At 45.4% G+C, this 13293-nt stretch overlaps 1 protein-coding gene across 1 annotated transcript in view; it reads left to right on the top strand.

The window, feature by feature from the left end:
• The first annotated feature begins 4144 nt into the window (after positions 1 to 4144).
• Positions 4145 to 13293, top strand: part of TMEFF2 (transmembrane protein with EGF-like and two follistatin-like domains 2) — a 146290-nt gene continuing 137141 nt past the window's right edge. Inside the window, exons 1-3 of the mRNA XM_009890223.1 lie at positions 4145 to 4237; positions 7887 to 7942; positions 8478 to 8584. Coding sequence (XP_009888525.1) covers positions 4145 to 4237; positions 7887 to 7942; positions 8478 to 8584 — 256 coding nt within the window. The remainder of the gene's footprint in view (positions 4238 to 7886; positions 7943 to 8477; positions 8585 to 13293) is intronic.

The following is a 13293-nucleotide window of genomic DNA, read 5'->3' as shown; positions in this document are numbered from 1 at the left end:
GTCATCAGCAGAGGAAAAAAAACAGTTGAGAGGTTGTGGAGGGGAATGAGTAACTTTGCAGATCATAGAATAGGTTGGGTTGGAGGGGACCGTTAAAGGTGACCCAGTCCAATTCCCCTGCAATGAGCAGGGACATCTTCAACTAGATCAGATTGCTCAGAGCCCCATCCAACCTGACTGCTAATGTTTCCAAGGATGGGGCATCTACCAGCTCTCTGGGCAACCTGTGCCAGTGTTTCGCCACCCTCCTTTTAAAAAATTTCTTCCTTATATCTAGTCTAAATCTACCCTCTTTTAGTTTAAAACCATAACCCCTTGTCCTATCGCAACAGGCCCTGCTAAAAAGTTTGTCCCTGTCTTTCTTATAAGCCCACTTTAAGTACTGAAACACCAAAATAAGGTCTCCCCAGAGCCTTCTCTTCTCCACACTGAACAACCCCAACTCTCTCAGCCTGTCCCCACAGCAGACACGTTCCATCCCTCTGATCATTTTTGTGGCTCTCCTCTGGACCAGCTCCAACAGGTACATGTCTTTCCTGTGATGAGGACTCCAGACCTGGACACAGTACTCCAGGTGGGGTCTCACGAGAGCAGAGTAGAGGGGCAGAATCACCACCATCAAATTGCTGGCCACGCTTCTTTTGATGTAGCCCAGGATGCAGTTGGCCTTCTGGGCTGCCAGGACACATTGTCGGCTCATGTCTAGCTTTTCATCCACGAGTACCCCCAAGTTCTTCTCCTCAGGGCTGCTGTCAACCCCTTCACCCAGCCCAGGCTATATTGATACCAAGGGTTGCCCCTGTCCAGGTGCAGGACCCTGTGCTTGGCCTTGTTGAACCTCGTGAGGTTCACACAGGCACACTTCTCAAGCTTGCCCGGGTCCCTCTGGATGGCATCCCATCTCTCATGCGTGTCAACTGCACCACACAGCTTGGTGTCATCTGCAAACTTGCTGAGGGTGCGCTCAATTCCACTGTCTGTTATTGATGAAGATACTAAATAGTACTGGTCCCAATACAGACCCCTGAGGGACATCACTTGTCACTGATCTCCATCTGGACATTGAGCTGTTGACCACTACCCTCTGGACGTGACCATCCAACCAATTCCTCATCCATCGAACAGTCCACCCATCAAATCCATGTCTCCCCAATTTAGAGAGAAGGATGTGTGCCTTACAGAAGTCCAGATAGACAATGTCTGTAGTTCTTCCCTTGTCCGCTGATGTAGTCACTCCATCATAGAAGGCCACTAGGTTGGTCAGGCAGGACTTGCCCTTGGTGAAGCTATGCTGGCTGTCTCAAATCACCTCCCTGCCCTCCATGTGCCTTCTAGGAGGATCTGTTCCGTGGTCTTCCCAGGCACAGAGTTGAGACTGATAGGTCAGTAGTTCCCAGGGTCCTCCTTTCTGCCCTTTTTAAAAATGGGTGCAATGTTTCCCTTTTTCCAGTCACTTCTGGGGACTTCACCTGACTGCCATGACTTTTCAAATATCACAGAGAGTGGCTTGGCAACTACATCAGCCAATTCCCTCAGGACTCTGGTGCCCAAGTTATCCTTTCCTCCAAGGAAAAGGAGGAGCCAGAAATGGACAGACAACGCGTATCAACTCCTGGCTATGTGTCTGGTGCCATTGTGAGGGTTTTTGCAATGGGACATTCTTTGATGACTATAAGCTGTTAGAGAGGGATGGAATCCACCTGTCTAGAAGATGAAAGGGAATCTTTGGCAGCTGGCTGGCCAACTTGGTGAGGCAGGCTTTAAACTGAAGGACTCGGAGGGTGGGGTCCAAAATGGCAATACTCACACCATCGCTTCCAACTGGGGAATAAGCCAGGCCAACCAGAGCTGTGACAAATGTTCCTTAGCTGATTCTCAAGATGAGAACCAGAAGGCAAACAACCTCAAGGATGTGTATGGCTGTGGTGGGTCCTCTTGCTCCCCTCCAGGGAAACCTGCATGCTCAATTACCTCTCCGAAATGCCTGTACACCAACACATGCAGTGTGGTAAATAAGCAGGAAGATCTAGAGGTCTGTGTGTGGTCACAGAGCCATGATCTCGTTGCAGTTACAGAGTCATGGTGGGATAGCTTGTCTGACTGGAATGCTGTCATGGATAGCTTTAGGAAAGACAAGCCAGTGGGGCAAGATGATGTAGTTGGTCTTCACATAAGAGACCAGCTAGAATGTAATGAGCTCTGCCTAGGGGTGGATGAAGAACATGTTGAGACCTTATGGGTAAGAATTAAGGGGAGGCTAATATGGGTGACACTGTTGTGGGTGTTTACTGCAGACGCCACCGGATGAGGAAGAGGAAGTCAATGAGGCCTTCTACAGACAGCTGGAAATAGCCTCACGATCACAGGCCCTGGTTCTCACAGGGGACTTCAACCACCCTGATATTTGCTGGAAAGGCAACACAGCCAGGCACGCACAGTCCAGGAGATTTCTGCAGAGTATTGATGGTAACTTTTTGACCCAGATGGTGGAGGAGCCAGTGAGGAGAGGTGTGCTGCTGGACCGCGTGCTGACAAAGAAGGACTAGTTGGGGATGTGAAGGTTGGGGGTAACCTTGGCTGCAATGACCATGAGATGGTGGAGTTCAGGATCCTGCATGGAAGAAGCAGGGCAAAAAGTAGAATTACAGCCCTGGTCTTCAGGAGAGCTGACTTTGGCCTCTTCAAAGACCTACTTGGATGAATCCCATGGGTTAAGGCTATAGAATGTAAGGGGGTCCAAGAGAGCTGGTTAATATTCAAGCACCACTTCCTCCAAGCGCAAGATCAGTTTATCCCTATGAGTAAGAAATCAAGCAAAGGAGGCAGGAGACCTGCATGGATGAACAAGGAGCTTCTGGAAAAACTCAAATGGAAGAAGCAAGTTTACAGACTGTGGAAAAGGGACTGGTCACCTGGGAGGAATATAAGAGCATTGTCAGAGTATGCAGTGATGCAATGAGGAAGGCCAAGGCCCACTTGGAATTAAATCTGGCAAGGGATGTCAAGGACAATAAGAAGGGCTTCTTCAAGTACATCAGTAGCAAATGGAAGACTAGGGAAAATCTGGGCCCACTGCTGAATGCGGTGGGTGCCCTGATGACAGAGGATGCAGAGAAGGCGGAGTTACTGAATACCACCTTTGCTTCAGTCTTTACTGCTAAGGCTGGCCCTCAGTAGTCCCAGAACCTAGAGGTAAGTGAGAGAGTCTGGAGAAAGGAAGACTTGCCCTTAGTCGAGGATGATCAGGTTAGAAAACATTTAGGCAAACTTGACACCCACAAATCTATGGGCCCTGATGGGATGCATCCATGAGTGCTGAGGGAGCTGGTGGATGTTATTGTGAAGGCACTCTCCATCATCTTTGAAAGGTCATGGAAAACAGGAGAGGTGCCTGAGAACTGGAGGAAAGACAATGTCATTCCAATCTTCAAAAAGGTCAAGAAGGAGGACCCAGGAAACTACAGGCCAGTCAGTTTCACTTACATCCTTGGAAAGGTGATGGAACAGCTCGTTCTGGATGTCATCTCTAAGCCCGTAGAGGAAACTAAGGTTATTGGGAGTGGTCAACATGGATTCACCAAGGGGAAGTCATGCTTCACCAGTCTGATAGCCTTCTAGGATGGCGTGACTGGCTGGGTAGATGAGGGGAGAGCAGTGCACATTGTCTACCTTGACTTCAGCAAGGCTTTTTCCGCTGTCTCCCATAACATCCTCATAGGTAAGCTTAGGAAGTGTGGGTTAGACGAGTAGACATTGAGGTGGATTAAGAACTGGCTGAATGGCAGAGCTCAGAGGGTGGTGATCAGCAGTGCAGAATCTAGTTGAAAGCCACTAGCAGTGTTCCCCAGGGGTCGGTACTGGGTGCAATCTTGTTCAACATATTCATTAACGATCTAGATGAGGGGACAGAGTGTCCGCTCAGCAAGTTTGCAGATTACACAAAACTGGGGGAGTAGCTGACACACCAGAAGGCTGTGCTGCCATTCAGCAAGACCTGGACAGTCTAAATAGTTGGGCAGAGAGGAACCTAATGAAGTTCAACAAGGGCAAGTGTAGAAGAAGGGCTTCTTCAAGTACATCAGTAGAAAAAGGAAGACTAGGGAAAATGTGGGCCCCACTGCTGAATGAGGTGGGTGCCCTGGTGATGGAGGATGCAGAGAAGATGGAGTTAGTGATTGCCATCTTTGCTTCAGTCTTTACTGCTAAGTCTTTACCACAGGAGTCCCAGACCCTAGAGGTAAGTGAGAGAGTCTGGAGAAAGGAAGACTTGCCCTTAGTCGAGGATGATCAGGTTAGAAAACATTTAGGCAAACTTGACACCCACAAATCTATGGGCCCTGATGGGATGCATCCATGAGTGCTGAGGGAGCTGGTGGATGTTATTGTGAAGGCACTCTCCATCATCTTTGAAAGGTCATGGAAAACAGGAGAGGTGCCTGAGAACTGGAGGAAAGACAATGTCATTCCAATCTTCAAAAAGGTCAAGAAGGAGGACCCAGGAAACTACAGGCCAGTCAGTTTCACTTACATCCTTGGAAAGGTGATGGAACAGCTCGTTCTGGATGTCATCTCTAAGCCCGTAGAGGAAACTAAGGTTATTGGGAGTGGTCAACATGGATTCACCAAGGGGAAGTCATGCTTCACCAGTCTGATAGCCTTCTAGGATGGCGTGACTGGCTGGGTAGATGAGGGGAGAGCAGTGCACATTGTCTACCTTGACTTCAGCAAGGCTTTTTCCGCTGTCTCCCATAACATCCTCATAGGTAAGCTTAGGAAGTGTGGGTTAGACGAGTAGACATTGAGGTGGATTAAGAACTGGCTGAATGGCAGAGCTCAGAGGGTGGTGATCAGCAGTGCAGAATCTAGTTGAAAGCCACTAGCAGTGTTCCCCAGGGGTCGGTACTGGGTGCAATCTTGTTCAACATATTCATTAACGATCTAGATGAGGGGACAGAGTGTCCGCTCAGCAAGTTTGCAGATTACACAAAACTGGGGGAGTAGCTGACACACCAGAAGGCTGTGCTGCCATTCAGCAAGACCTGGACAGTCTAAATAGTTGGGCAGAGAGGAACCTAATGAAGTTCAACAAGGGCAAGTGTAGGGTACTGCACCTAGGGAGGAATAACCCCATACACCGGTACAGGTTAGGGGCTGACCTGCTGGAAAGCAGCTCTGCAGAGAGGGACCTGGGAGTCCTGGTGGACAACAAGTTGACCATGAGCCAGCAATGTACCCTTGTGGCCAAGAAGGCCAATGGTATCCTGGAATGCATTAAAAAGAGCATGGCCAGCAGGTTGAGGGAGGTTATTCTCCCTCTCTGCTCTGCCCTGGTGAGGCCACATCTGGAGTAGTGTGTCCAGTTCTGGGCTCCCCAGTTCAAGAAAGACGAGGAACTACTATAGAGAGTCCAGCAGAGGACTACGAAGAGGGGATCTCATCCATTTATAAAATATCTAAAGGGTGGGTGTCAGGAGGATGGGGCCAGACTCTTTTCAGTGGTGCCCAGTGACAGGACAAGGGGCAACGGGCACAAACTGGAACACAGGAAATTCCATCTCAACATGAGGAAAAGCTTTACTTTGAGGGTGACAGAGCACTGGAACAGGCTGCCCAGAGAGGTTGTGGAGTCTTCTTCTCTGGAGATATTCAAAACCCACCTGGATGCATTCCTGTCCAACCTGTTGTAGGTGAACCTGCTTTGGCAGAGGGGTTGACCTAGATGATCTCCAGAGGTCTCTTCCAACCCCTACCATTCTGTGATTCTGTGTGATTCTGGGATACATCTTGTCAGGTCCCATAGACTTTTCTATGTTCACAAGGTACCACAAGTGCAAAGACATCTCGCTCACCTTCAATTTGGGTCTCCCAATATTAGTAGATGCAAAAGCTAGTTTTATTTTCATGTGTTGGGCAGTGAGTACCTGGGATACTTTCTGTTTATGCATGTCACAGACCTATGAAAAATTACTCTGTGCCACCATTTTCAGAGTAGATAGGAGTGGTATTTAGGACTGTGCTCTGACTTTAATTCCTCTTTCTTTAAATGGAAGCTATTAAACTTTCCATTTAAGGCAGAAAGGGTCTCTTTATTATTACAGAGCTTTCCTTGATGTACTTTTCAAGTCCTGGATTTTGGTTTTGTGGATTTGGTTGGTTTTTTTCAGTTACCGTTTATATGTATCATTTAACATCAACTTTTTATCTAGTGAAGCATTTTCATTTGCATTTTTTACTGTTTTGCATTGGTATGCTTTCAAATCATTTCTAAATAATAGTAACTTTTGCCTTGACTGATCATAAAAAATGTTTCTATCACACACAAGCAATGACAATTTGAACAAAAAATTAATTACATGATAGGGAGTGAAATGTTTTCAGGTTTCAACAATGCTTCTCTGTATTGCTGTTTTGTTTCATTTAAGGTAAAGTTAAATATATGTATGACAGCTTGCAAATCAGATAGGAAATTAGTGTGGCTTCATAAAACACTATACCTGGCTAAGTATTGGTGCTATATACGTTAAATGCAAAACAGTTTTCCTTAGAAGGTCATCTCTGTGCTAGCTGTTCGTAGTCTGTTGTGTACAATGTCAGTATTGACAAAACATCCCTTTCATTAGATAGAAAATGCCAAATGATCTGGTTTTCAGAACTGTAGCTCTTCTGGGCCTCTCCTTTCTCAGATATAGAATCTGATTTCGTAACACCTAAATAGCGAATTTTTATGCATGTGTGTGTGTGAAAAAATTCTAAGGATATTGACTTCTGATCTTCGTGAGAATCATTCTTATGCAAATCCTTCAAGAGTCTTAGCACTTTTTCTATTATACTTAATTTTCATTCATGCCCTATTCCCAAGAACAATCAGAAATGCTCCCATGACCCTTCGTTTTCTTACCTGAGACAGGTCAGATGAAGGCTGCCCATCAGCCTTTCACTGCTTCATGCACAGGACCACACCACCACTCTGGCATAATCACTTTGGCACAATGCCACGACAGAGTAGCTGAAGTCCACATTCATGTATATATTGCTATTCACCTGGGGCACACAAGTGCCCTTTGTTCCCAAAAGCCTCATATGTGACACGTAACAGTGTCTTTGGGTGCACGCTCTGGTACCCGCACTGTGTGCTCGGTTACTGTGACAGGAACGCTCATGCCAGCAGTGCACACAATGGTCAGACATTGCCCATTGATGCTTCTCTTAAGAAGGGACGCTGATGCTAGGTGTCCATCTATACGCAACAGGAAAGCATGGGCAGTCTGTTATCTGTTAGAATGATTTAGCAATATATCAGGAGACGTGTAGCAGGGCTTACAGATATGGGCTGGCGCAAGGTGCTGAATACAAAATGATTGTTTATTGTTTCATAATGCATGAAGTAGGAGTATCAAATGATGTTAGCAGGTGCCAAGTTTAAGAAAGCTATCTTCTCACACAGTATGGGAAGCTCATGGCCACAGGTCCTCCTGGCTGCCATATGGTTGTGCAGTTCATGGGAAATTCATGGGAAGAAAATCTATCAGGAGCTATTAACCACAGAGACACTATCTCTTGTCCCTGAGCAGTCCCAGCCTCCAGCTGCCCGTGAGAGTACAAGGAAAACACCGCTGTAACCTTGCTCTGATCTCCTACTCTTAGCTATGCATCAGAGGACCCATATGAGGTACTTCAGCACAGTGTGTAGTGTCTTCTGTGGGCCTTCAGCAATGTTGCCTCTCTCACATGAAATGGCACTCCTCCTTTGCTGCATCTGTTAAACAGCTGAGCGGCACTGTCTACCTGTCCTCAAGGGTCTACTGAAAACAAGCAGAAATGGCTCATACGTCTGTATGTTGAGCAGTACTGCATCTGTCTGCGGTTGGGCCCTCTCGCCTCTACAGATAGAAACAGTTCAGGTGTTTCTCTTGACAGCATTGGCACATGGAGACAGGAGTGGGTAAGTCAGACTGCTTGGGATTTGTTCAGTTGAATTGTGAGTTCCCCTTGGTGGTCTGCAGGAATCACATCTAGGTAGGAGGATCCCATGTGGTCAGTTGGGGTGAGCTGAATGTAACTTCTGCAAGATCCACCTTCATAGAAGGTGAACCTAAAAGTTGACTGACAAATGCCATTTGAAAATGCTGGTTTATGTCTCCAGGTTGTTTTTCTTTTTCATTGAAACAGTTTTATTCCTTGCTAGGGAAAAAAAGCAACCACTATGATTCCAATGAAGTAAAGTAGCTAGAAAGAGTAGCTAGAAAGACCAATGGTATGCTTTGTCTGCACTTACTCTTTCACATTATAACACTTTCATGCTCTTTGTCTTAAAAACAACTGTGGGCAAAAAAGCCCAAAGATAGAGAAGGAAAATAATGGGAAATAGGGGAGGGATGTTACCCTGTATCAGACAGAAAAAAAAGTTTGCATGGCCAAGAAACTGCTGTCACACAGAAATTATCAGTGAATAGCTGCCATGGGTTTTCTCCTTGCAGGCCCCAGTTCTGCATCTCCATTCAGTACTCTGCTGGGAAGAGAGTAGCAAAAATAAAGCTCAAGTATCTCCACAAAGTGGAGGTCACCACCACCACCACCTCTTTCAGTATGTGACTCTGAAGAGCTGTCAAGCCACTTAATCCATTGTACTGCTGTCTGTCCTGGGAGATGGAGGTGATTTCTACTGCTGGTAGCAAAATGTCCAGTCCTACAAAGGTGCTTGTAGGAGCAAAGCTCTATGTAAATCAGTCAAGAATTAGACTGTTAAGTTGGCTAACCCTGGTAGTAAACCAGAGTTATGAATTTCTTCTTCTCCCTTGAAGACGTTTTGTTGCTCTTCAGGAATAAACACTGCTGAATAACCATGACTTTATATAAATAATACACTCCCTCCTACAAGCTGCATGAAATGTTAAAACTCCAGAATGGACTATAAACGGATGCATAAATCTTTGGGATCGGTGCATTTCAATCCATCTATTTAAAACTGAAGGTAAAAGGATCACAGTATTTATTCGCATTTTCCATGCCCTTTGTGCAATTTTTTCTGACATCAATTTCATGTGTGGAGCAGCACAAAACAGTGTTCCAGTATATATTGCAATACTTTGTTCTGTTTCTTGGCATGTGCCAGCACATTCCGTTGAAAGTAAAGCGTAACATAAGACAGCTTTTTTGGCATAACAGGTCACTGAAGTAGTGGAATGTTTCAGTCAAAACTGAAAGTGTGAGACACATTGCTGAAAGGCAAGTTGTCTTGCAGGAAAAGCTGAGACCTTTCTTCATCTTTATACATGAGGAGTCTTGCTCTGAAGCAGTTAATTACAATGAAAAATATGGCACGCTTTTTTCATAACTGGCCATGAATTGTACTTGGATTACACACTAGTTCAAGTGAAGAATAAGAGCCATTATTTGTCTCACAAGTAAGGGGAAAAAAAAGTCTGACAGTATGTAGATGAATGTAATCTACTTCTTGTTTATAGACCTGAAGGATCCCTCAGAGCATTAAAAATCCATGTGATATCCAAGAGTGGTATACTTTGCATTGAGATATGTGATTTAGATGAAAGCTGTATAAAATCTGTAAAACTGCATGTAGGCAAAGAGTACCCTACTGCCTGTGTGTTTGAGTGAAGCCATGTGTACTTTTCCTGCGCACATGAAAAATAGATGATCATAAAATCTGCTTGAGATTCACAAACTTCTGACAGGAACATGTGTGTAGGTTAAGTCTGCCAACTTTTGGTCAAACCAGGCCTGAAAACAAACAGACCTGAAATAAGCATTGTTCTTCCATTGGGGGAGAAACTCCAGCTTCATACACAGCAAGTCCATACAGGCTGTGTGTCCTTTGCTGGTCTTCCACTGGAACAGGCGATGTTCTTTCCTTCTGGGTTGGGTCTTTTAACTGGCAACTGGGGCTCCCAAGGCTTTTCTGGTGGGGTCTTTGGAATCAGACCTGTTTTTTTGTCGAGAGGAATTGACATTGAAAATACGTGAGGCCTACATTCCATTCTTTTTAGTACTGTCTAGGACCTTATTTGGTCCACTCTCCTGTAGATTAAATAGATTTTTTCACTTTTTTTTTTCCCTAGGAGCTAACACTGCTGATGGTATCTTGCCGTAGCTCACACACGTGGTGTGGCTCTCGTTCTCTCAGGAATTGTGCAGAGTGGATTTTTTTATTTTTTTTTAATTCTGTACATGTGTGTTTCATAAACATGTGGCAACATGGTGTCAGCAGTGAAGAGGGTAACTCAAATGTTCCTTGTACATGTGGTGGGATTTGTTCTTAGCAGCTGTGGAACCTTATACCATGCTTTTGGTGGTGGCTTGAGGAAAATATTGTTGATGAATATTAGCTGGGCTGTAAGAAGCATTTTTTTCATCGGTATTCTTGAGCAAGGTCATCTTCCTCGGGCCTTTAGAGACACCAGACACAAGCCATAAAGTGTTTTAAAGATAAGGATCCACAAACTCAGCTTTATAGTTTTTGAGTAGACAGAGCAGAAAAAGAACGGGTGTTGTGTACCCATGGCTTGTATTGCTGAGGAGGCTTTGCTACACTCATCTGTACCAGTTGGCTTCTCCCAAGTTCTGGGAAACTTTTGGGAAACTGCAGGCTTCCAAGAGCAGCACAGCCAAGATATAATACAAGTGTGAATAACTGAGGTTGCATAATTCGTCGCTAGTACACCATCTCCTAGCCAAGCACAGCGACAGAAGGCATTACTCACAGACGTGGCTACGTGGGACTGGGATCAGGTGCAGCCTGGCCCCAGGGCTCAGCTGCTGGCTACTGCTGCCCAGTCCTAGCTAAAGGAGTGCAGTGCACAGCCAGGGCAGACCTGCCCTCACTTTGAGATCGTCAGAGCACCTGTGAAACATCTCAACCAGCTGCTTTTCATCTGGGAGCTGATCTCCTCTGGGTGCTGGTACAGGTGGCATGACTATGTGTATTAGATAAAGCTGTGTCAGTTATCCACTGCCCTTGAGACTGTTCATCTGCCTGTTTCTTGTACTGTAAGCATCTAAAAGCTACACAGGTAATGGCTTTAATTCTCGAGATGTAGTCTCCCTTCGTCACGTACTGGAAGGGCCCTTCTGAGAAGGATTCAGATTGCGTTTGCTCCTTATCTGGCACTGGAGCCAAACACGTAACCACAAGGAACCGTACCAATGGCTGTTGGTCTTTGGTACTTGGTTTGGACATGGAGAATGGGGAGCCAGGGCACACCTCTTGTGACCTCAAGATCTGATTAAGAAAATGCTGGTCGCCATTTGTACATCACACTAGCATAACATGGTAGTGACCCCGTCATGTGGTTTACAAGTAGTAGTTTTTGTGTAGCAGTGAGATGGGATGGGAACATCAGGGAGTACAAGAATGCAGGTGTCAACTAGCCTAAGTGTTGAAGTATATAGCTGGGAATAACGTGTTACTGAGAGATTGTGTGTGCGGTGTTGGATTAATAGGGCAGAAGAATGTATGCGTTGGAGCTAGGAACTACATGAAAAAATCATTGCATCTCAGTCTCTATAATTCAAAAGAAATTGCTAGAGAGAGTAATGGAGAAATGGGGCTCATGGGTCTAGCTGTCCCTTTTGGAACACTGACAGATCTATTTTTATCATAAAAAAAATGTTTTTATAAGTAAAGTTTTCATATCAACAAGGAAAATATTTTTAAAGAAAATACCAGTGCTAGTCACAGCTAAAACCATAAAACCATAATACTGTGCCTTAAGCAGATTGCCCTTCAGGCAGTTTCAGGTTCATAGTTCAAGCATCATGTTGTGACAATTACGGGACCTCTGGTGGAGCTTCCGTATTCCAAAGTCAGAAAAAAAGTACAAAAATAGAGGGGCTCCTTTGTCTCCCCAGGCAGTGCCTGTTGTCTGAGCGGCTGAAAATAAAGCAGGGTAAATGTAAGTCAGAACCGTGTGCCTGAGACACGGTCGCTGCAGTGTTATATGGCACTCTGGGGAGAACACGGGCAGTAGCCGGGCTTCTGCTGCTGTATTTAATGATACTCTGTGAATGCCGGATACACTTGTGGTATCATCTTGGATGTGAGTTATAGCGACAGGAGAGACGGATCAGAGAGGGCCTGGCTGCCAGACTGGGAAAGACTGGCCTAGCAGTTTCATTCCCTGTATGGTCTGGTTAAACTGGTCTCTAAATAAGGAAGGCAGTGGTGCCTTTATGATCTGTAGCTGTGTGGAAATGAAGGGAGTTTGGGCTGGAAGAAGGGAGGAGGGTAGAGGAAAAGAAGAAAAAGAGAATGAGAATAGAAACTGTGGGCCGTAGTAATTGCAACCAGGAGAAAACAGAGCAGTGAGACCACATAGAAGAATCAGGGAAGTGGGAAGAAGAAACAAGGTGGGAGCAAGAAGAAAGGAAGAGAGAGCAGGACGTTCCCCTGGTGAGGCTTGTGTGACTGTGGTACCTGGCCAGCCGGGACATTTTTTGCTTTTAAGCACCTCAGTGATCCGCCAAGCAGAGAGCCGAGTTTCAGCAAGCAACAAATAATGAATATGAGAAAGAAGAAACAAGTTAAAAACAAAACGGAAGAGGTGAGAGGGGAAATAGAAGGAATATGATAGTAAATGGAATAATGGAATGGCACAAAAAATGAAGAGCTAAAGGGAAAGAAAAAAAATGATCTGGCACCAGGTGCTCAGCTGGCAGATGCTTTGTAAGCCCACGGAAGATGAAGGATAAGTATCAGTGCAACCACTAGCAGGCAGTAAAAATTACTATTTCCTTTCTGGTAGGTGCTGCTCGGGGCTTGATTAGTCAATAGGAAACAGTAGGCACAGGGATTTGTATGAAGCTTCCTCAGAGCCTTAGCACATATTGGAATGTGCAAATTGATACCCTTTTAATTGTAGCAAAGGCTTTTAGACTACAGGTAGGTAGATGAGGTCAATGCAAACAGCAGCAGGTGGGCAGAGCAGGGAGCAGACATAGATGTATGGGGGAGAAAGGAGGTAGAAGAAAACCTGCCTTATAGCTGATGGAGAAGTTAGATAGGAATTATATGAGTGTAAAATATTCCTTGGCTACTGCATACCGGGCCCCCATATGAAGGGATACTAAGCAGTAGTACTGTTATATGGATTTGTATAGACCCTTCAAAAGCGTGGTTACATCAAATATGTCAGCCAGTATTTTTAAAGAGCGAGTCCTAAATCTTTAACTTAGGGGTCGAAAAGGAGGTCATACTTTGGGGAAAAGCAAACTTCCAGCAGAGCCTCCTCACACTGATTCGGGGCTCTCCGGGCCCGCGGGGATAACGGTGCCTATTCC

Source organism: Charadrius vociferus, unplaced genomic scaffold, assembly GCF_000708025.1.
Source record: "Charadrius vociferus isolate BGI_N301 unplaced genomic scaffold, ASM70802v2 scaffold147, whole genome shotgun sequence".
Classification (NCBI taxonomy): Eukaryota; Metazoa; Chordata; class Aves; order Charadriiformes; family Charadriidae; genus Charadrius; species Charadrius vociferus.
The sequence above is the reverse complement of the archived record's forward strand: the minus strand, read 5'-3'. Positions and strand labels throughout refer to the sequence as shown.